This window comes from Hemitrygon akajei, chromosome 13 (genome assembly GCF_048418815.1).
Source record: "Hemitrygon akajei chromosome 13, sHemAka1.3, whole genome shotgun sequence".
In the NCBI taxonomy this organism is placed as follows: Eukaryota; Metazoa; Chordata; class Chondrichthyes; order Myliobatiformes; family Dasyatidae; genus Hemitrygon; species Hemitrygon akajei.
In genome coordinates, this window is record NC_133136.1 from 137,120 (window position 1) to 162,156 (window position 25,037).

At 43.5% G+C, this 25,037-nt stretch overlaps 1 protein-coding gene across 1 annotated transcript in view; it reads right to left on the minus strand.

The window, feature by feature from the left end:
- The window catches only part of LOC140737576 (diacylglycerol kinase theta), a 332,765-nt gene that overhangs the window by 40,672 nt on the left and 267,056 nt on the right, over positions 1-25,037 (minus strand). The window contains exons 18-21 of the mRNA XM_073064008.1: positions 22,938-23,119; positions 21,099-21,199; positions 10,125-10,271; positions 7,845-7,956 (exon numbers count right to left, since the gene is read on the minus strand). Of these exons, the coding sequence (XP_072920109.1) occupies positions 7,845-7,956; positions 10,125-10,271; positions 21,099-21,199; positions 22,938-23,119 (542 nt within the window). The remainder of the gene's footprint in view (positions 1-7,844; positions 7,957-10,124; positions 10,272-21,098; positions 21,200-22,937; positions 23,120-25,037) is intronic.

Consider the following 25,037-nt stretch of genomic DNA (forward strand, 5'->3'; position numbering starts at 1 on the left):
CCGAGACTTGAGAAACTGATTTACAAGAGAAAGGTTGAATAGGTTAGGACTTTATTCTCTGGACCGTAGGAGAATGAGGGGTGATTTGATAGAGGTGTATAAAATTATGATGGGTATAGACAGAGTGAATGCAAACAGGCTTTTTCCACTGAGGCTAGGAGAGAAAAAAAACAGAGGGCATGGGTTAAGGGTGAAGGGGGAAAAGTTTAAAGGGAACATTAGGGGGGGCTTCTTCATGCAGAGAGTGGTGGGAGTGTGGAATGAGCTGCCAGATGAAGTGGTGAATGCGGGCTCACTTTTGACATTTAAGAAAAACTTGGACAGGTATATGGATGAGAGGGGTTTGGAGGGATATGGCCCAGGTGCAGGTCAGTGGGACTAGGCAGAAAAATGGTTCGGCACAGCCAAGAAGGGCCAGAAGGCCTGTTTCTGTGCTGTAACGCTCTATCCTTCTACTAAAACGGTCCGCGGTGCAAAAAAGGTTGGTGACCTCTGTCCTAGTGCAAGGTACAATGAGCCGTTTCGACAACTAAAACGTCGGCCCAGATTGTATGCGAGAGCAGATTTCACTTGTTCTCTGTGATGTTCACTCACTCCACTCTCTGGGAACCGGAGAGTTTCACTGTTCCACCGTGGAGTCTATTTAAAAACCAGCCCAGACAGACTGAAAAGACAGGGTGTCTGATGGGACAAGAGACAATTTTGCTTGCTCTCCGCGATGGTCATTTCCATGTTGCTGAGGCTATGAAGACTGCCCCAGCTGCTGTGCTTCATGCTCGCTAACATGATGAACTGATAAGCGAGGCTTTGGGCCTATTCCAGGCTGCTCTAGGGTTCGGATCTAAGGACTCATTTTTGGTTCAGAATGATGTTGATCGCATGACTTGTATTTTTTTTCTTTCTCTTGCACATTGAGTGTTGGTTTTACTTTTATTTTCATTCTTTTTTCTTTAAATTGGGTTCTTTTGGGTTTCTTGCTTTAAGGCTACCTGTGGGCAAGCAAATTTCAAGGTTGTATAATTTATATATTCCTTGATAATAAATGTCCTTGAATGAATGAATAAAACTTCTTCACTCAGAGAGTCATGAGAGTGTGGAATGAGCTGCTAGCGCAAGTGGTGCATGTGAGCTTGATTTCAACGTTTAAGAGAAGTTTGGACAGGTACAAGGATAGTAGGGATATGGAGGGCTATGGTCCCGGTGCAGACTGATGGGAGAAGGCAGTTTAGATGGTTTCAGCATGGACTAGATGGGCCAAAGGGCCTGGTTCTATGCCATACATGTCTACGACTCTATGTGACAATAATAATTCAATTACTGATATCTCCCTCTGAATTCTTATAAACATGGCAATTGTATTTGAAAAAGTTTAATCTCAAATCTCCATTAAATCAAAGATCTCAGAGCAAGTGTGCTGTATCAGAAGGACATTAGGACCACGTGCATCCTTTGTTTCAAGGAATCACGGAATCCTGGTTAATCCCTTCTTTACTGGGTGGAGTGGTTCAGATTGATTGGTCCACTATACACCATCAGGTTAGGAATGTCGGGACTCTCAGAAGCAGAAGTGGAGGAGTATGCCTCATGATCAACTCCTCTTGGTGCACAAATATAGCAGTGCTGTCCCAATTCTCACAAGACCTGGAATATCTCGCAATTAAGTGCCGTCAATTTTACCTGCCGCGGGAGATTTCCGTGATCATTTTGGTAGTGGTGTACATTCAATCTCAGGCCAATGTCAAACAGTCTCCAGATGATCTGAGCAATGGGATCAACATGCTCAAGACAGCGCACCCTGATGCCTTCACTGAAAAAGGTCACTAATTACCGTCAACAAATTACTTGTAGTACCAGAGGAAACAACACACTGGACCACTGTTACACCACCATCAATGCATACCATGCTATTCCACACCCTCACTTTGGGAAGTCTGATCACCTAGCTGTACTTTTACTCCCTGAATATAGGCAGAGACTGAGGACTGCAACACCAGGTATGGACAAGGGAAGCACAGGAGCGCCTACAGGACTGCTTTGAATCGGTGGACTGGACTGTATTCAGGGATTCACCTTTGAACCTGGATGAGTATGCTACATCTCAATAGTGTTACATACCCCGTGGGTATTTTGTGACTGTCTTACGACCATGATGTAGTTGAGTATCTGGTGAGCATGATGTAATGGTCTTGCGATGGTGGGGTGATGTAATTTCACGCCAGTGTGAGGTCACATGATGTAATTTTCTCGCCAGTGAGAGGTCATGTGATGGCCAGTTTCAACAGGTATAAAAGGGGAAAGCCCTGTGGTGACGCAAGTCAGTTCGTTGTTTAATTCATCAGTGACTCCATTATGTTGCGTATTCGTCTCATGACGCAGTTTTGTTTTAAAGTGGAGTTTTACTTTCTGCCTTAAGTCTCAAAGGTTATTGCCAGCAGTCTCGCCAAACGCTGCCAGTTTAGTCCATTCGGAGAGTGAAGAATTTACCGAAGTACGGAAAACTCAAAGGATCGAGTAAAGTTGGTGTCGGCCGTAATACAGGATTGACCTTATTTAATATTCGTTCAAGGAATTAGTAACCTGCATCCGAGATAGCTCCTGCATTGTGAAAGCAGAAAGAGCTGGACACAGCGTTTCGCCAAGGAAAGGGCAGTGCCTTTACGGCAGGGATCAGCAGTAACTTCACGTCGTTGAGGAATTCATTACTTCAGGAAAGTCTCTCCTAATTGACTGTGTAAATCATTTGGACTTTTGCATTTATCGCTTTAAGAACTGTGTTCGCAATTATTGCTTTAAGAACTGTTCGAGTTGTCGTACAGCAGTTAACTTCCGATTACGTTAGTCGTTTGTTTACTTTTCATTTTTTATTCAGCAGTGTTTAATATATGTTTTATTTGTTTATAAAAAAAAACCTGTCTCAATTCTTTATTCATTGTTGCCGTATCATAATAGCCTGCAATAGATTCCATCAGACCCTGGGAACTTAACCATCTTAATGGCCTTCAGTAGACCCACCACCACCTCCTCCTTACTGACCTCAATATTTCCTATACTACGAGCATACCCCATATTGATCTTACTTGGATGGCTCAGGGGCAGGAATGGTTACTTAGAGTGCCAGGCTTTAGTTGTTTCAGAAAGGACAGGGAGGGAGGCAAAAGAGGTGGGGGTGTGGCACTGTTGATCAGAGATAAAGTCATGGCTGCAAAAAAGGAGGAAGTCATGGAGTGATTGTCTACTGAGTCTCTGTTGGTGAAAGTTAGAGACAGGAAGAGGTCAATAACTCTACTGGGTGTATTGACCACCCAATAGTAACAGGGACATCAAGGAGTAGGTAGGGAGACAGATTCTGAAAAGGTGTAATAATAACAGGTGTAACAATAGCCCAGGAAATTACAGACCAGTGAGTCTTACTTCAGTGGTTGGTAAGTTGATGGAAAAGGTCTTGAGAGGCAGAATTTATGAACATTTGGAGAGGCATGATATGTTTAGGAATAGCCAGCATGGCTTTGTCAAGGGCAGGTCGTGCCTTATGAGCCTGATTGAATTTTTTGAGGATGTGACTAAACATGCTGATGAAGGAAGAGCAGTAGATGTAGTGTATATGGATTTCAGCAAGGCATTTAATAAGGTACCCCATGCAAGGCTTATTGAGAAAGTAAGGAAGCATGGGATTGAAAGGGACCTTGCTTTGTGGATCCAGAATTGGCTTGCCTACAGATGGCAAAGAGTGGTTGTAGAGGAGTCATATTCTGCATGGAGGTCGGTCACCAGTGGTGTGCCTCAGGGAACTGTTCTGGGACCCCTACTCTTTGTGATTTTTATAAATGACCTGGATAAGGAAGTGGAGGGAGGGATTGGTTAGTAAATCTGCTGATGACACAAAGGTTGGGGGTGTTGTGAATAGTGTGGAGGGCTGTCAGAGGTTACAGCGGGACATCGATAGGATGCAAAACTGGACTGAGAAGTGACAAAGGAGTTCAGCCCAGTTAAGTGTAAGGCAGTTCATTTTGGTAGGCCAGAATGATGACAGAATAAAGTGTTAATGGTAAGAGTCTTGGCAGTGTGGAGGATCAGAGGGATCTTGGGGCCCGAGTCCATAGGACACTCAAAGCTGCTATTCAGGTTGACTCTTTTGTTAAGAAGGCATATGGTGCATTGGCCTTCATCAATCGTGGAAATGAGGTTAAGAGCTGAGAGGTTATGTTACAGCTATATAGGGCCCTGATCAGACCCCACTTGGAGTACTGTGCTCAGTTCTTGTCACCTCACTACAGGAATGATGTGGAAACTATAGAAAAGGAGCAGAGGAGATTTACAAGGATGTTGCCTGGATTGGGGAGCATGCCTTATGAGAATAGGTTGAGTGAACTTGGCCTTTTCTCCTTGAAGTGACAGAGGATGAGAGGAGGCCTGATGTAAGTGTATAAGATGATAAGAGGCATTGCTCATGTGGATAACCATATAACCATATAACAATCACAGCACGGAAACAGGCCATTCCGGCCCTCCTAGTCCGTGCCGAACTCTTAATCTCACCTAGTCCCACCTACCCGCACTCAGCCCATAACCCTCCACTCCTTTCCTATCCATATACCTATCCAATTTTACCTTAAATGACACAACTGAACTGGCCTCTACTACTTCTACAGGAAGCTCATTCCACACAGCTATCACTCTCTGAGTAAAGAAATACCCCCTCGTGTTTCCCTTAAACTTTTGCCCCCTAACTCTCAAATCATGTCCTCTCGTTTGAATCTCCCCTACTCTCAATGGAAACAGCCTATTCACGTCAACTCTATCTATCCCTCTCAACATTTTAAATACCTCGATCAAATCCCCCCTCAACCTTCTACGCTCCAATGAATAGAGACCTAACTTGTTCAACCTTTCTCTGTAACTTAAGTGCTGAAACCCAGGTAACATCCTAGTAAATCGTCTCTGCACTCTCTCTAATTTATTGATATCTTTCCTATAATTCGGTGACCAGAACTGTACACAATATTCCAAATTTGGCCTTACCAATGCCTTGTACAATTTTAACATTACATCCCAACTTCTGTACTCAATGCTCTGGTTTATAAAGGCCAGCGTTCCAAAAGCCTTCTTCACCACCCTATCTACATGAGACTCCACCTTCAGGGAACTATGCACTGTTATTCCTAGATCTCTCTGTTCCACTGCATTCCTCAATGCCCTACCATTTACCCTGTATGTTCTATTTGGATTATTCCTGCCAAAATGTAGAACCTCACACTTCTCAGCATTAAACTCCATCTGCCAACGTTCAGCCCATTCTTCTAACCGGCATAAATCTCCCTGCAAGCTTTGAAAACCCACCTCATTATCCACAACACCTCCTACCTTAGTATCATCAGCATACTTACTAATCCAATTTACCACCCCATCATCCAGATCATTTATGTATATTACAAACAACATTGGGCCCAAAACAGATCCCTGAGGCACCCCGCTAGTCACCGGCCTCCATCCCGATAAACAATTATCCACCACTACTCTCTGGCATCTCCCATCTAGCCACTGTTGAATCCATTTTATTACTCCAGCATTAATACCTAACGACTGAACCTTCTTAACTAACCTTCCATGTGGAACTTTGTCAAAGGCCTTGCTGAAGTCCATATAGACTACATCCACTGCCTTACCCTCGTCAACATTCCTCGTAACTACTTCAAAAAATTCAATAAGGTTTGTCAAACATGACCTTCCACGCACAAATCCATGCTGGCTACTCCTAATCAGATCCTGTCTATCCAGATAATTATAAATACTATCTCTAAGAATACTTTCCATTAATTTACCCACCACTGATGTCAAACTGACAGGTCTATAATTGCCAGGCTTACTTCTAGAACCCTTTTTAAACAATGGAACCACATGAGCAATACGCCAATCCTCCGGCACAATCCCTGTTTCTAATGACATCTGAAAGATCTCCGTCAGAGCTCCTGCTATCTCTACACAAACTTCCCTCAAGGTCCTGGGGAATATCCGGTCAGGACCCGGAGATTTATCCACTTTTAAATTTCTTAAAAGCGCCAGTACTTCCACCTCTTTAATTGTCATAGGTTCCATAATTTCCTTACTTGTTTCCCACACCTTACACCATTCAATATCCTTCTCCTTAGTGAATACCGAAGAGAAGAAATCGTTCAAAATCTCTCCCATCTCCCTCGGCTCCACACATAGCTGACCACCCTGATTCTCTAAGGGACCAATTTTATCCCTCACTATCCTCTTGCTTTTAATATAACTGTAGAAGCCTTTCGGATTTACTTCCACCTTATTTGCCAAACCAAACTCGTAACTTCTTTTAGCTTTTCTAATCTCTTTCTTAAGTTTCCTTTTACATTCTTTATATTCCTCGAGCAATTCCTTTACTCCATGCTGCCTATATCTATTGTAGACATCCCTCTTTTTTCGAACCAAGTTTCTAATATCCCTTGAAAACCATGGCGCTTTCAAACCTTTAACCTTTCCTTTCAACCGAACAGGAACATAAAGATTCTGTACCCTCATAATTTCACCCTTAAATGACCTCCATTTCTCTATTACATCCTTCCCATAAAACAACTTGACCCATTCCACTCTCTCTAAATCCCTGCGCATCTCCTCAAAGTTAGCCTTTCTCCAATCAAAAATCTCAACTCTAGGTCCAGTCCTGTCCTTCTCCATAATTATATTGAAGCTAATGCTATTGTGATCACTGGACCCGAAGTGCTCCCCAACACATACATCTGTCAGCTGACCTATCGCATTCCCTAACAGGAGATCCAACACTGCCCCATCTCTAGTCGGTACTTCTATGTATTGTTGCAAAAAGCTATCCTGCACACATTTCACAAACTCTAAACCATCTAGCCCTTTTACAGAATGAGCTTCCCAATCTATGTGTGGAAAATTAAAATCTCCCACAATCACCACCTTGTGTTTACTACAAATATCTGCTATCTCCTTACACATTTGCTCTTCCAACTCACGCTCCCCATTAGGTGGCCTATAATACACTCCTATCAGTGTTACTACACCTTTCCCATTCCTCAATTCCACCCAAATAGCCTCCCTAGAGGAGCTCTGTAATCTATCCTTCCAAAGCACCGCCATAAGATTTTCTCGGACAAGCAATGCAACACCTCCTCCTCTGGCCCCTCCTACTCTATCACACCTGAAGCAACTAAATCCAGGAATATTTAGTTGCCAATCACACCCTTCCTGCAACCATGTTTCACTAATAGCTACAACATCATAATTCCAGGTATCAATCCACACTTTAAGCTCATCCACCTTTCTTACAATGCTCCTAGCATTAAAATAGATACATTTAAGATACTCAGAGGCTTTTTCCCAGAGTTGAAATGGCTAGCATGAGAGGGCACAGTTTTAAGGTGCTTGGAAGTAGGTACAGAGGAGATGTCAGGGGTAAGTTTTTTACGCAGAGAGTGGTGAGTACATGGAATGGGCTGCCGGCGATGGTGGAGGATGCGGATATGATAGGGTCTTTTAACAGACTCCTGGATAGGTACATGGATCTTCAAAAAAATAGAGGACTATGGGTAACCCTAGGTAATTTCTAAAGTAAGTACATGTTTGGCACAGCATTGTGGGCTGAATGGCCTGTATTGTGCTGTAGGTTTTCTACGTTTTGATGTTTCGATCCTTCATGCCCTTCTCCTGGGTGAATGCTCATTTCCAATTTGGCAGCTCCAGATGGTAAAGTAACTTACCTCTGGCTATTCACCTTGAACAAGCAAACACCTTTCCCAGATGCAGATTTCCTTCTGCGTTTGAATAGAAATCCTGCAATATCCTCCCATTTTTGTGCTTACCATGTGAACGACACCAGTGACTCCAACCACTTCCAGCATTCCGTCATCAATCTGGGGCTTGTCAAAGCGGCTGTCACTGTCACTGCCCCACAGGTCCGCTCCAGATCCCCAGCTATGGACAATCATATAAACCAACTAGTGAAACCACTCCTGCAGTGTTCATTTGTAAACATCATGAATTCATTTTACAAAGTCTTCAGATAACAGAGATAGAGTCTGGCAAAACTAATTTAGCTGCATCTATAAAATCGTAAAGTTTTCCAACCACTGGCAGCAATTGTGATGACAATTCTACATCCAAAGATATTAATTTGGAGTTTTTTCAGTCTAAAAATGTCCCTTGGAAAGAAGGTTTATGTTCAGAGCAGGTTTCTCTGCAATTCGACATGAGGACTTCCAGCAAGTGGATGACTTCCTTCAGAATAGTTTATAATAGGAGGAGGAACCTGGGATATTTAAATCAAGTTAATAAGCAGGAGACTTCATGTGTGAAATATTTTACCCCACCATCAAGAACATCGAGTGTGGAGGAGAACGTAAAGAGATAGGTGCTTGAGAACAGGAGATATTTTAATGGATTTGAAAAATTAGAGATTCACCCAATATGCTGACTGTCAAAGCAGAATACTTGTTAAATGGTATGTGGTAAATAATGCTGATGTCCAGATGGTCCCAGGTGTGCAGGTGCACACCAATGAAATCCAACATGTGGACGACAAGTATGGAAACGCCAATGAAATCCAACACGTGGACATGACGAATGCTCGAAGGTAAATGTTGGTCTGTATTATAAGAGGGCTTAATTCAGGGAGTTTAGTTGGAGTTGTTTCAAGGTTTGGGGACTCCACACCTTCAGCATTATGCAAAGTTTTACTCTCCTTACCTAAGTAGGAAAGAACTTGGCACAGAGGAGGTGCAGAACAGTGATGATTCATACTGGTTCCAGGAGTGCTGGGAGTTGATGGACAAGACTGTATTCATTTAAATTTATAATAAACTTTATACACTTGACAGGTAAAATGTTGGGAGAACATTTCCCTACTCGAAGAGAAGAAGACCAGGGGACCCAAATTTTAATACAACCAGACACTGTTTATGACAGAATGCCTTCACTCAGGCAACATCAAAATCCCACTCCTGGAGGTTGTCGAGTTCCAGACACCGAGTTCCATTCAATATACTGATCGAGAGATGGGCACATTAGTAATCGTGGGAATGTTGGTAAATGACACTGAGGTAGACAGAAGGTCAATTGTGACCTTGGTGAGTGGAGCAGGCTTGGAGGACCAGGAATCCTACCCCTGGTACTCATCTATCAGTTACTGGGACCTAGCTGCAATGAATCATTAAATATCAACTATTAACACGAGGGGAATTTCTTTACTCAGAGAGTGGTAGCTGCGTCGATCGAGCTTCCAGTAGAAGTAGTAGAGGCAGGTTCGATATTGTCATTTAAAGTAAAATTGGATAGGTATATGGACAAGAAGGGAATGGAGGGTGATGGGTTGAATGCAGGTCAGTGGGACTAGGTGAGAGTAAGCGTTCAGCATGGACTAGAAGGGCTGAGATGGCCTGTTTCCGTGCTGTAATTGTTATATGGTTATTAATTATTGATAGGATTAGCACTCATTATGTATTGATTATTTAAACTATCGTAACAAAAACCTACAGACCAGCAAATTGGCATTTTCTCTGGCGTACAGACCAGCAAGTTGACAAAAAAATGTCAGATGTCACATGAGGCCAGAGGATCTACAGAATAGGTACAACACAGGCTATTCAGCCCACCATGTCTGGACTGGTTCTTCATCAGAACAACTATCAATATCCATTTCTCTGCACTCTACCGTGTATTTATCTTATTCCTAGTGATGGCCACAATGGATCCTGTCTCTTACACATTGATACAGATTCCAACCATGTGGCATGAATATGTTTTTTCTCATTTAACCATTTTCTGGATATCTGTAACCGCTCCAGTTTTGGCTCAGACGTGGTTTAATTTAATTCAATCTGAGACAGTGAGCGTAAAGAGGGATGAAATCTGTGGCTGAGGAGTGCAACCCGAAGGGACGAAGTAAAACAACAGCTTCACTATATAGCTGGACACAACCAAAGGAAATGGATGCTTCTGGAGAAGTTACAGCAATGCTGGAAATTACTGAGATACTTAAAAATCAAATAAATTGCAACATCCAAATCTAATTTAAATATCTCTTTGTTAGAGATGAGAGGAGTGAACCATAATATCAGGATTCTGATCTCTGTCTAGATGCTGACCTGGGAATGTTAAGAAAGATGAGACCTTCAATATTTGGAAGTTCCACTTCCTTGTTATCTACTTGAAGCTTTAAATCCCTGTGTAGACTTCGCGTGTGGCTAATTTTCTGCAAGCCAACCTTTACATAAACTCCTTTGTTGTGGAACCTGTGGATAAGAATGAAAAGCAAGAAGGCAAATATATATGTTAGTTATTTCAATAAAAGTCAGCTGTTGTCCCTAACCCACCAGCCCGAAACCCCTAACCCCACTCCCACCCTTTACACCAGCTCCAGCAGACCAAGGAGGCAAACAACAGGAGAATCAGAGAATTTCTGTACCTGCAGCAACGCTCAGGGTGACAGAAAATTCCACTGATGTTTTTAAACACTAACTGCACAAAGACAACATTCCTGTAAGGTTTCAGTGATGAGTACCTAAGTCTCAGTTTGGACTTTGATGAAGACATGGTGGAAGATTCAAAGGAAATGAATAGTAGCAGGATCAATAACACACTCAAAATGCTAGAGGAACTCAGCAGGTCAAGCAGCATCCATGGAAATGAATAAACAGTTGATGTTTTGAGCCGACACCCCTCTTCAAGACCAGGAAGACAGACTTCCTCGTGTTTATCAGTAACACACTGGTGGCTTGCAATAATGGATCAATAAGTGATCAATAACACACTGGTGGTTTGATCAAGAGAAGGACTCTTGGAAAATCCCAGAGGATCTGGTGATATGGTCAATTTGGATTCAGAAAGTGTTTGAAGGTCTCACCCAGTTAGGGCACTTGGAATTGGAGGACAATGCAGTGATTGTTGGTTAAAAATCCTCCAACTTGATAACATGAGAACATTGATTTCTTCAACTTCCAATAATTTATTCCCTCCCTCTTTTTTCCATTCTCCATTATGGTTCCACTCCACTTCTTCTCTTATCCTCACCTCTCACTGATGTGCTTCCTCCTTCCCTTTCTCCCATGGTCCACTCTCTTCTCTTACCTGATTTCTTCTTCTTTAGCCCTTTACCTCTTCCATATATCAGCTCATAGCTTCTTACCTCAAACCCCTCCCCTACCCAGCCACCTTCCCTACACCTGGTCTCACCTATCAGCTTGTACTCCTCCCCCCACCCCCTCCACCTTCTTATTCTGCTTCAGTGCCCATCCTTTCCAGTCCTGATGAAGTGTCTTGATCCGAAAAGTCAACTGTATATTCCTCTCAATAGAAGCTGCCTGACCTGCTGAGCTCCTCCAGCATTTTATGTGCGTTGCTCTGTATTTTCACCATCTGTAAAATCTCTTGTGTCTGCGTTATAGGTCCTATCAAGTCCCAGAGATGCTCTTCAACAGCCCCAACACCACCTTCTCCTTGATATCAAGAATGATGACAGGGCAGCAATGGCTGGAATTTCTGGAAGCAATTCAAAAGGCACAGGTTATGTACTTCCCAAAGGGAAAGAAGCATTTTGAAGGAAAGATGACACAACAGTGGCTAACAAGAGAAGTCAAAGCCAATGTAAAAGAGAGGGCATATAAACAACCAAACATTAGTGGGAAGTTAGAGGAATGGGAGGCTCTTAAAAACCAATTGAAGGCAACTAAAAAAGTCACTAAAATGGTAAAGATGGAATATGAAAGTAAGGTAGCCAATAATATTAAAGAGGATACCAAAAGTTTTGTCAGATACATAAAGAGTAAAAGAGAGGCGACAGTGGATATCGGACCACTGGGAAATTATGCTATAATAGGGGACAATGAAATAGCGGATGAACTGAATAAGTATTTTGCATCAGTCTTCACTGCAGAAGACACTAACAGTATTGGAAGTTCCAGGTATCAGGGGGCATGAAGTGTGTTAAGTTACCATAACTAGAGAGAAGGTTCTTAAGAAACTGAAAGGTCTGAATGTAGATAAGTCACCTGGAACAGATGGTGTACAACCCAGGGTTCTGAAAGAGGTGACCGAAAAGACTGTGGAGACATTAGTAATGATCTTTCAAGAATCACTAGATTCTGGAATGGTTCTGGAATACTGGAAAATTGCAAACGTCACTGCATTTGTCAAGAAGGGAGAGAGGCAGAAGAAAGGAAACTATAGGCCTGTTAGTCTGACCTCAGTGGTTGGGGAGATGTTGGAGTCCATTATTAGGGATGAGGTCTCAGGGTACTTGGAGGCGCATGATAAAATAGGCCACAGTCAGCATGGTTTGTGATCATGTATGTCCTTACTATGTATGACCGTTGGGAATATGTTTTTACACCTTTATCCCGTAGTAATGCTGTCACGTTTAGCTGTATTCATGAGCATTCATGTATGGTTAAATGACAATTAAACTTGAATTGAACTGAATTGAATGGTTTCCTCAAGAGAAAATCTTGCCTGACAAATCTGTTGGAATTCTCTGAGGAAATAACAAACAGGATAGACAAAGGAGAATTGGTTGATGTTGTGTACTTGGATTTTCTGAAGGTCTTTGACAAGGTGCCACACAATGCTGCTTAACAAGCTATGAGCCCACAGTGTTAGAGGAAAAATTCTAGCATGGCTAAAGCAGTGGCTGATTGGCAGGAGGCAAAGCGCGGGAATAAAGGGAGTCTTTTCTGAATGGCTGCAGGTGACTATTGCTGTTCCACAGTCTGTGTTGGGATCGATTCTTTTGTCAATCATTTTGTCAGTGGATTTGTCAGTGGAATTGATGGCTTTGTTATAAAGTTTGCAGACAATATGAAGATAGGTGGAGGTAGAGGTAGTTTTGAGGAGGTAAAGAGGGTACAGAAGGACTTAGACAGATTAGGAGAATGAGCAAAGAAATAACAGATGGAATAAATTGTCAGGGAGTTGTTGGGGTTAATTCGAGACTGCCATTACAGGTCAGGAGTGGCTCACGTAACACACATAATGTTAGGAGGCCGGGATGCGAGGGAGGGGGGAGCGAAACTGGGGACCCCGCTACACCGATACTATTAGTGTCACGCGATTCAGTAAACAAAAGAAACAGGTAACTCGTGAGCATATGGCTGCGGGCCAATAAGATGGACACAAGTGCCCGATATCACCTAATATGTAGCGGGGTTGTGCTGGGGGGAAAAGGGGTATAAATAAGAGCAGATTGTAAGGGGAAAACAGAACGCCTTCTCCAGCGACTCCGTGGATTCGCTGTGCTAGTTACGAATTCTGCAATAAAGCCACGTTTTGTAATATTCCGGTGTAAGTTGTCTCTCTTCCTAAACGAACACAGGGCAGAATTTCTAGCCCAACATTTGGTGACCCCGACGTGGGGAGGGAGAGACAACACAGGCTGGCGGGTCCGACAGCAGACAACTTGCGGCCGCAAGCTCGACTAAGGTCAGGAAGTGCCTGTTATATCAAAGACTTCCACTAGATAGTTAAATCACTGAGTTAGATCTTGTCTGCTGACGGATCCTCACCAACCCCAAATTACCCTGGGAGAGATCATTCCCGGTGCAGAATCGTGACTGGTAAGTACTAACTCTTATCTGTTTTTAGGAAGATTCTCCGCCCGTGGAAAAGTCTTCTGAGTGAGGGTACCCGCCGCCCACGATGGGCATAAAAGTCTCAGGAGTGAGGAGGAGAAGAGAAAGTGTTCCGCGGTACACCTTAGTGCACGGGGATACTGACGGCGCCTACCTTAGACTGGTTGTTAAGAGGAGAAATCTCCCACGCGAAGGTCAGGTTTTGAAAGGCGACCGTCCCACATTTGATCCTTTCTGTGTACTAGGGAGCCATGGAGCACTTCCAATTTCGAGTTACCGAAACTCAGACATTTGTGTGTTGAGTAACAGAGTATATGAGAGTTTTTAGAAATATGGTAAAATTGATAACTGTGCGAGTTCAATAATCTAACAGTGAGCAGCCGCAGGGGTCGGACACCATCAAGGTAGGAGTGGAAGTGTTCCTCCGAGGCCCAGGGAAGCTCACCTGGAACGGAAAACGGTGGCATGGTCCATACCCTGTCGCCGAGGTCTCCAACAGAGCATTAAAAGGTAAGAAGGGAGGGGGACAGTAACTGGCATCATTTTCTACTGGCTAAATAAGACCTCTGGCAAGTGGGGAGCGTTTCTGGGACAGTCGGCTCTAGGACTGTCTATTTAAATTGCTATCTTTATCACGTGTGGTTGTTGTTGCATACCCTGTATTAGGACCCTAGTCATCCGGACTATAGATCGAGCCTTGACTGGAAAGAATGGACCTCCACCGGCGTACCAGGCACCCTTGTTCCCGGTGGAAGGGGAGGACACGGCCCTCCCGGAAAGCGGACGCGCTATGGGAGGACACGGACTGAAATGGACCATGGCAAGGGGGGGATTGTGAATCTGTTCTTGAATAAGTTTTCTGAAATGTTGCATGCTACTTGTAAAAATTGCGGACGTTTAGGGAACCCCTACCCATATTTTGTGACCCTAGGTCGGACAAATCAGGATAAGCAAATAGGGAGGACACGCCAAAGAGTGCCGGGGGACGCTCACCTCTCTGCCTGATCCCGGCAGCCGCGGAAAAGATTGTAAGGGATGTGGGGATGTGGCCTCTGGGAGGCCAAGGGAGGGAGTGTTGGGGTTAATTCGAGACTGCCATTACAGGTCAGGAGTGGCTCACGTAACACACATAATGTTAGGAGGCCGGGATGCGAGGGAGGGGGGAGCGAAACTGGGGACCCCGCTACACCGATACTATTAGTGTCACGCGATTCAGTAAACAAAAGAAACAGGTAACTCGTGAGCATATGGCTGCGGGCCAATAAGATGGACACAAGTGCCCGATATCACCTAATATGTAGCGGGGTTGTGCTGGGGGGAAAAGGGGTATAAATAAGAGCAGATTGTAAGGGGAAAACAGAACGCCTTCTCCAGCGACTCCGTGGATTCGCTGTGCTAGTTACGAATTCTGCAATAAAGCCACGTTTTGTAATATTCCGGTGTAAGTTGTCTCTCTTCCTAAACGAACACAGGGCAGAATTTCAAGCCCAACAGAGTGTACGATCATGCACTTTGGCAGAAGAAATTAAAGGGTTAACTATTTTCTAAATGGAGAGAAAATACAAAAATCTGAGGTGCCTCAGAATAGAGGGCGTCCTTTCAGAACACAGATGAGGAATTTCATTAGCCAGAGAGTGGTGAATATGTGGAATTCCCCTCCACAGGTAGTTGTGGAGGCCAAGTCGTTATGCATATTTAAGGCTTTGGTTGATATTGTATTGGTTCCCTTCCTGTTTACCCTGGATACCTCAGACTTTTGATATAACACTGAGTCATGTCATCTGCAGAAATTCTCTGATGACTCAGCAATAGTCGAGTGTATAAAGGGAGGATGGGAGGATGAATACATGAATACATGGTAGTGGGCTTTGTCAAGTGGTACAACTGAATCATCTACAGCTTAACATCAGTAAGACAAAGGAGATGGTGATGGACAACAGAGGGAAGTGGGAGGAGTGTGTGGATGAAGGGTAGATGGATTAAGTGGAGGAAGCACTCTGGCAGTGCACCTGGACTTGAGTAGAGCACTGACACAGAGGCTGTGTACAAAAAGGGCCAGAGTTGCCTCTACTTCCTGTGGAGAGTTGAGGTCCTTTGGAGTACGCAGGCCTCTCCTTAACATGTTGTACCAGTCTGCTGTTGCCAGTACAATCTTCTATATGCTGGTGTGCTGGGACAATTGCACCAACAGGCTCAATAAACTGATTAGAAAGGCTGGCTCTGTTATAGGAGTCAAACTGGACACACTGGAGGCTGTTGTAGAACAAAGGACCCTACAGAAAATCCTGGCAAGTTTGGACAATGTTTCTCACCCTCTGCATGCCACATTGGCTGCACAGAGGAGCACGTTTAGTAACAGACTAAGATAACTGTGCTGCTCCAAAAAGCACTATATGAGGTCATTCTTACCCTCGGCCATTAGGCTCTATAATGAATTAACCTATAGCCGGATAAGTGATGACACCCTCCTGTTAGACTGTTTGAGGTAACTTGTTTTTTTATTTTTTCATATTTCTCTTCTAATATTTATATCTTTGCACTTGTAAAGCTCCTATGACACTGTAATTTCATAGAACATAGAATAGTACAGCATATTACAGGCCCTTCGGCCCACAATGTTGTGCCGACCCTCAAACCCTGCCTCCCATATAACTCCGCCACCTTAAATTCCTCCATATACCTGTCTAGTAGTCTCTTAAACTTCACTAGTATATCTGCCTCCACCACTGACTCAGGTAGTGCATTCCATGCACCAACCACCCTCTGAGTAAAAAACTTTCGTCTAATATACCCCTTGAACTTCCCTCCCCTTACCTTAAAGCCATGTCCTCTTGTACTGAGCAGTGGTGCCCTGGGGAAGAGGCGCTGGCTGTCCACTCTTGCCTATTCCTCTTAATATCTTGTACACCTCTATCATGTCTCCTCTCATCCTCCTTCTCTCCAAAGAGTAAAGCCCTAGCTTCCTTAATCTCTGATCATAATCCATACTCTGTAAACCAGGCAGCATCCTGGTAAATCTCCTCTGTACCCTTTCCAACGCTTCCACATCCTTCCTATAGTGAGGCGACCAGAACTGGACACAGTACTCCAAGTGTGGCCTAACTAGAGTTTTATAGAGCTGCATCATTACATCGCGTCTCTTAAACTCTATCCCTCGACTTATGAAAACTAACACCCCATAAGCTTTCTTAACTACCCTATCTACCTGTGAAGCAACTTTCAGGGATTTGTGGACATGTACACACAGATCCCTCTGCTCCTCCACGCTACCAAGTATAGTGCCATTTACTTTGTTCTCTGCCTTGGAGTTTGTCCTTCCAAAGTGTACCACCTCACACTTCTCCGGGTTGAGCTCCATCTGCCACTTCTCAGCCCACTTCTGCATCCTATCAATGTCTCTCTGAGATCTTCGACAATCCTCTACACTATCTGCAACACCACCAGCCTTTGTGTCATCTGCAAACTTGCCAACCCACCCTTCTACCTCCACATCCAGGTCGTTAATAAAAATCACAAAAAGTAGAGGTCACAGAACTGATCCTTGTGGGACACCACTAGTCACAACCCTCCAATCTGAATGTACTCCCTCCACCACGACCCTATGCCTTCTGCAGGCAAGCCAATTCTGAATCCACCTGGCCAAACTTCCCTGGATCCCATGCCTTCTGACTTTCTGAAAAAGCCTACCATGTGGAACCTTGTCAAATGCCTTACTAAAATCCATGTAGATCACATCCAGTGCACTACCCTCATCTATACGCCTGGTCACCTCCTCAAAGAACTCTATCAGGCTTGTTAGGCACGATCTGCCCTTCACAAAGCCATGCTGACTGTCCCTGATCAGACCATGATTCTCTAAATGCCCATAGATCCTATCTCTAAGAATCTTTTCCAACAGCTTTCCCACCACAGACGTAAGGCTCACTGGTCTATAATTACCTGGCCTATCCCTACTACCTTTTTTGAACAAAGGGACAACATTCGCCTCCCTCCAATCCTCTGGTACCATTCCCATGGACAACGAGGACATAAAGATTCTAGCCAGAGGTTCAGCAATCTCTTCCCTTGCCTCGTGGAGCAGCCTGGGGAATATTCCATCAGGCCCCGGGGACTTATCCGTCCTAATGTATTTTAACAATTCCAATACCTCCTCTCCCTTAATATCAACATGCTCCAGAACATCAACCTCAGTCATATTGTCCTCACCATCATCAAGTTCCCTCTCAGTGGTGAATACCGAAGAGAAGTATTCATTGAGGACCTTGCTCACTTCCACAAACTCCAGGCACATCTTCCCACTTTTATCTCTAATCGGTCCTACCTTCACTCCTGTCATCCTTTAGTTCTTCACATAATTGAAGAATACCTTGGGGTTTTTCTATACCCTACTCGCCAAGGCCTTCTCATGCCCCCTTCTTGCTCTTTTCAGCCTCTTCTTAAGCTCCTTTCTTGCTACCCTATATTCCTCAATAGAACCATCTGATCCTTGCTTCCTAAATCTCATGTATGCTGCCTTCTTCCACCTGACTAGATTTTCCACTCCACTTGTCACCCATGGTTTCTTCACCCTACCATTCTTTATCTTCCTCACCGGGACAAATTTATCCCTAACATCTTTCAAGAGATCCTTAAACATCGATCACATGTCCATAGTACATTTCCCTGCAAAAACATCATCCCAATTCACACCTGCAAGTTCTAGCCTTATAGCCTCTTAAGTTGCCCTTCCCCTATTAAAAATTTTCCTGTCCTCTCTGATTCTATCCTTTTCCATGATAATGCTAAAGGTCAGAGAGCGGTGATCACTGTCCCCCAGATGCTCACCCACTGACAGATCTGTGACCTGACCCGGTTCGTTACCTAATACTAGATCTAGTATGGCATTCCTCCTAGTCGGCCTGTCAACATACTGTGACAGGAATCCATCCTGGACACACTTAATAAACTCTGCCCCATCTAAACCCTTGGAACTAATCAAGTGCCAATCAATATTAGGGAAGTTAAAGTCACCCATGATAACAATCCTGTTATTTTTGCACCTTTCCAAAATCTGCCTCCCAATCTGCTCCTCGGTATCTCTGCTGCTACCAAGGGGCCTATAGAATACCCCCAGTAGAGTAACTGCTCCCTTCCTGTTCCTGACTTCCACCCATACTGACTCAAAAGAGGATCCTGCTACATTACCCAGCCCTTCTGCAGCTGTAATAGTATCCCTGACCAGTAATGCCACCCCTCCTCCCCTTTTCCCCCCTCTCTATCCCTTTTAAAGCACTGAAATCCAGGAATATTGAGAATCCATTCCTGCCCTGGTGCCAGCCAAGTCTCCGTAATGGCCACTACATCATAATTCCATGTATGTATCCAAGCTCTCAATTCATCAAACAACACACACAACCTGATGACATGAACATTGACTTCTCTAACTTCCGTTAATGCCCCTCCTCCCCTTCTTACCCCATCCCTGACATATTTAGTTGTTTGTTTTTTTTCCCTCTCTCTCTGCCCATCACCCTGCCTGTTCTTAATCTCCCTCTGGTGCTCCCCCTCCCCCCACTTCTTTCTCCCGAGGCCTCCCATCCCATGATCCTTTCCCTTCTCCAGCTCAGTATCACTTTCGCCAATCACCTTTCCAGTTCTTAGCTTCATCGCACCCCCTCCAGTCTTCTCCTATCATTTCGCATTTCCCCCTCCCCTCACTACTTGCAAATCTCTTAGTAGCTCTCTGTTCAGTTAGTCCTGACGGAGGGTCTCGGCCCAAAACGTCGACAGTGCTTCTCCTATAGATGCTGCCTGGCCTGCTGTGTTCCACCAGCATTTTGTGTGTGTTGTTTGAATTTCCAGCATCTGCAGATTTCCTCGTGTTTGCTCTCAGTTCATCACCTTTGTTCCTGATGCTTCTTGCATTGAAGTACACACACTTTAACCCCTCTACCTTACTACCTTTATACCCTTTATTCTGCTGCTCTTTCCTCAAAGCCTCTCTATATGTTAGATCTGGCTTTACTCCATGCACTTCTTTCACTGCTCTATCACTCCAGGTCCCAACCCCCTTGCAAATTAGTTTAAACCCTCCCAAACCATGCTGGCAAACCTACCAGCAAGGATATTGCTCCCCCTCGAGTTCAGGTGCAACCCATCCAATCTGTACAGGTCTCACCTTCCCCAGAAGAGATCCCAATGGTCCAAAAATCTAAAACCCTGCCCCCTGCACCAACTCCTTAGCCATGCATTCAACTGCCATCTCCTCCAATTCTTACCATCACTATCACGTAATATCAATGAAATATCTATCTATCTGTCTAGATTCTGGATTGATCAGGGCATGAAGGGATACAGGAAGCAGGCAGGAGACTGGGGCTGAGTGGAAAATTGGATCAGCCAAGATGAAATGGTGAAGCAGATTCAATGGGACAAATGGCCTAATTCTGCTCTTACAAAAGTTGTATATCAATGTGCTCTAGACTTTGAACACAGACTCCCTGATCTCACCACCTTCTATTTTCCTTTGAAAAAACTTCAGGAAAACTGTTCCAGTCAGTCTCTTCTTTCTTACCCATCTACTCAGTTCCACCTCCAACCACCCATAGGCCCGCCATAGTGTTTTCTCCATTAACTACATCAGTCCATCACCCTCACACTCCTCCCACTTCCCCCTATTGTTCCATCTGTCCATCACCCACACACTCCTCCCACAGGGAAATCCCCCTATTGTTCCATCTGCTATCATTTTGTGTGTTGACAGCCACTTCAATTGCCATGGCATAGAAGGCCATGGACCAAATGTTGACAGCTAGGATAATTTAGATAGGTTTTCGTGGCACATGGTAGGCCAAGGGTCTACTTCTCTGCTGTTTTAGTCTATGATTCCATCAGTACAACACAAAGGTGTTCAGGTGCACTCTTCTGTACTGTTGCCAATAATACAGGCCTCCCTCAACAGCTCTGGGAAAAATGGACTGGATTTTGTCTCTGAAGTAGATTTAACACATACTCTTTTTACATTAAGGGCACTTTTCAGAATCTGGTTTATTGTCACTGACATATATCATGAAATTTATTGTTTTGCAGCAGCATTATAGTGCAAGCCACAAAATATTACTATAATTTACAAAGAAAAACATAAAAATAGAGGGAGTAAAGCAGTGAGGTCTATTCATGGACTGTTCAGAAATGTGATGATAAGAGGGGGAAAAAAGCTATTCTTAAAATGTTCTATAATTTTACTTATTTTATAATTTATAATACAAAGATACTTATAATGTCAAAGATCTTGAAATTAACAAGATTACAGCACCTGTAATTTAAGACACTCTATTTTTGTGAACATCCGCATGTGAGCCCCCAAAACCACCTGATCCTTTCCTTTCAATTTCCTGTTGCTATACAATTATTGGATTGATGGAATTGGACTGCTGGCAGCACTAAACTGGATTTGATATGGATGCACGTACTAATCACTGAGAGCCAGCCCAATCTGTAAATCAGGAGATTATTAACCTGCTGTTGAACTTGTCGGGGTCTTCTTCCCTCGCTTGATGGAAGTCTAGGCTGAGTTCCGCATCAATTCCAATTCCACAGTAGTTGTTCATCTGTACAATCTGCCAATGATAAAACACGTTGGAATCAGCAAATGGAAGGGAGATTGGTGCCACAATAACCACCTCTCACTCACGCTAGGGCTTTACTCTCTGGAGAGAAGGAGAATGAGAGGAGACACGACAGAGGTATACAAGATATTAAGAGGAATAGGTAGAGTGGACAGCTAGCGCCTCTTCCGCAGGGCACCACTGCTCAATACAAGTGGACATGGCTTTAAGGTAAGGGGTGGAAAGTTCAAGGGGGATATTAGAGGAAGGTTTTTTGCTCAGAGTGGTTGGTGCGTGGAATGCACTGCCTGAGTCAGTGGTGGAGGCAGATACACAAGTGAAATTTAAGAGACTACTAGACAGGTATATGGAGGAATTTAGGTTGGGGGTTAATCTAGGAGGTTTAAGGGTCAGCAAAACATTGTGGGCCGAAGGGCCTGTACTGTGCTGTACTATTCTATGTTCTAGGACTTTGAAGAAACTGAGTGGGAAATGGCATGCTTAAAAGCCCAAAAACAATCAATACGAGAATGAAGCTATTACAATATGAATGGTTAATGAGAACTTACATTACCCCAGTCAAACTGAACCGTTGGACCCCTCACATCCCGGACACTTGTGTGATGCTTAGAAGAAAAGGGTACTCTGTTTCACTGTGTATGGGGCTTCCAAAATTAAAAAAAATACTGGAAAACAGTTGTTCAGACTATATTTGAGATTGTTGGAGTAACAAGCAAAAATGTGTGTACTAGGTATATATCCAAAGAACTTTACTGTTAGTCCAAAACAGTCAACTTTAATTGACTTTGGACTCCTACAGGCCAGGAGGATGATAGATTTACCTTGGAGTAAAATGGATATACTTTCAATACATGTACGGGTGAAGGAGATGGCATCATGTATTATATTGGAGAGACTGACTTACATAGCCAGGGAAGGGCGGGAGAATTTGAAAATGTGTGGAAACTTTTATTGGAGTTTCTTGGACGCAAGGTGCACAGTCATTTTGAAATAGCTGTGTGTTGTTGAGTGCTTCTATGGTTTTTTTTTTATGTGTTTTTATTTTATTTCTTTATTAAATATGTGAAGTATGTGAAAAGTTAGATATGGCCCTTGTGGCTAAAGGGATCAGGGGGTATGGAGAGAAAGCAGGTACAGGGTTCTGAGTTGGATGATCAGCCATGATCATACTGAATGGCGGTGCAGGCTCAAAGGGCCAAATGGCCTACTCCTGCACCTATTTTCTATGTTTCTATCTCCTTTCCTTTGATGATTGTGAAAAACATGAGGACATGTTTCACTATTTAGTTTAATTATTATTATTGTTTATCTGTATATGTGAAATATATGTAAAATTCTATAAAAATATTGTTTAAAAAAGTATGCAGGTGACACTAAACTTGGTGACATGGTGGACAGTGAGGAAGGCTGTCTAAGGTTACAAAAGGATGTTGATTAACTAGGAAAGTTGGCAAATGAACGGCAGTACAAAGTGATGCACTTAGTGAAGTTAAACCAAGGCAGGACATACAAAGTGAATGGTAGGGCACCTCAGAGTGTTCTAGAACAGAGCACATACAAAGATAACACTGCATTCTACCCATGTGACTGGTGAAGGGGTTGAAGGCCCAGATCACCCTTTGTGACCATTTTTAAGATCAATAATTATTCTAGGATTCAATAATTCCTACTATACCATGTTGAATCTCACAAAGGCTCTTATTCAAATAATTTTTCTCTTTACAAATACCTTTGGTGGTTCCATTTCAGGGGCACCATCATCTCCGTCATCAGTAAAGCCTTGGCCATCGAGAAGGATTGTCCAACGATCCATGAGAACCTCTTCTGCTTCATCAACAGCCAACAGAATGGAGAAGGGATCCTCATTGGTGTAGCCAGGTCCCCATCGCAACACCCTTGCCAGGTCATTGCCTTTAGAAAGGAAGGTAGGGAAACAGCAGTGTAGAAATGGCTCATTTCATCCCTGGTTTGCACCATAAGATTTTAAGATATAGGACCACAATCAGGCCATTCTATCATGGCTGATCCCAACTCCTACACAACCCTCTACACATGCTTTCTCACCATGTCCTTTGATGTTGTGACTGACCAGGTAATGATCAACTTCCACCTTAAATATATGCACAGACTTAGTCTCCACCACAGTCTGTGGCACAGCATTCCACAGATTTACTACTCACTGGCTAAAAAAATTTTAAGGGGTCACCACAAAATTTTGAGGCTGTGCCCTGTAGTTCAGGATACCTCCACCATAGGAAACATTGTCTCCACATCCACCCTATCCAATCCTTCCAACATTCAGTAGGTTTCAATGAGATCCACCCACATTCTTCTAAATTCCAGTGAGCACAGGACCAAAGCTACCAAATGCTCTTGATATGTTAACCCCTTCATTTCTGGAATAATCCTCATGAACCTCCTCTGGACTCTCTCCAATGATAACACATCTTTTCTGAGATATGGGGCCAATAACTGTTGACAATACTCTAAGTGCAGCCTGATTAGTGTCTTACAAAGGCTCAGCATTACCTCCTTGTTTTTATAATCCATTCCCCTTGAAATAAATGCCAACATTACATTTGTCTTCTTTACCACGGACTCAACCTGTAAATTAACCCTCTGGCAGTCTTGCACAAGGATTCCTAAGCCCCTCTACTCCTCTGATGTTTGAACCTTCTTCCCATTTAGATAATAGTCTGCACTATTGTTCCTTTTACTAAAAGACATTATACATTTCCCAGCACTGTATTCCATCTACGCCTTTTTTTTGCCCATTCTTCCAATCTGTCAAAGTCCTGCTTTAATCGCATTGCTTCCTCAGCACTACCTACCCCTCTACCTATCTTCATATCATCTGCAAACTTTACCACAAAGCCATCAATTCCATTATCCAAATCACTGACAAACAATATGAAAAATAGCGGTCCCAATACTGACCCTGAGGAACACCACTAGTCACTGGCAGTCAAGCGGAAAAGGCCCCCTTTATTCTCACTTGCTGCCTCCTACCTGTCACCCATTCCTCTATCCATGCCAGTATCTTTCCTATAATGCCATAGGATTTTATCTTGTTAAGCAGCCTCATGTGTGGCACCTTATCATATGTCTTCTGAAAACCCAAGTAAATGACATCCACTTCCTCTCCTTTGTCCACCTTAGTCGTTACTTTCTTGAAGAAATCTAACAGATTTGTCAGGCAAGATTTACCTTTACAAAAACCATGCTGACTTTGACTTACTTTATCATTGGTCTCTAAAAACCTTGAAACTTCATCCTTAATAATAGACTCAAACTCTTTCCCAACCACTGAGGATAGGCTAACTGGCCTATAATTTCTTTCCTTTTGCCTTCTTCCCATTCTTAAAGAGTGGAGTGACATTTGCAATCTTCCAGTCCTCCAGAACTGTGCAGGAATCAAATGATACTTGAAAGATCATGACCAATGCATCCATAATCACTTTAGCAACATCTCTCAGGACTCTGGGATGTAGTCCATTTGGCCCAGGTGACTTATCCACTTTAAATTGTTTGAGTTTGCCCAGCATATTTTCCTTTGTAATTGCAATGACACTCACTCCTGCTCCCTGACACTCACGGACCTCTGGCACACTGCTGGTGTCTTCACAGTGAAGACTGAAGCAAAGTACTCATTCGGTTCATCTGCCATTTCTTTGTACCCCATTACTACCTCACCAGCATAAATTTTCCAGTGGTCCAATATCATTATCACCTCCCTTTTACTCTTTATATAACTGAAAATCTTTTGGTATCCTGGTTTATATTATTGGCTAGTCCGCCCTCATATTTCATCTTTTCACTTCTTATGGCT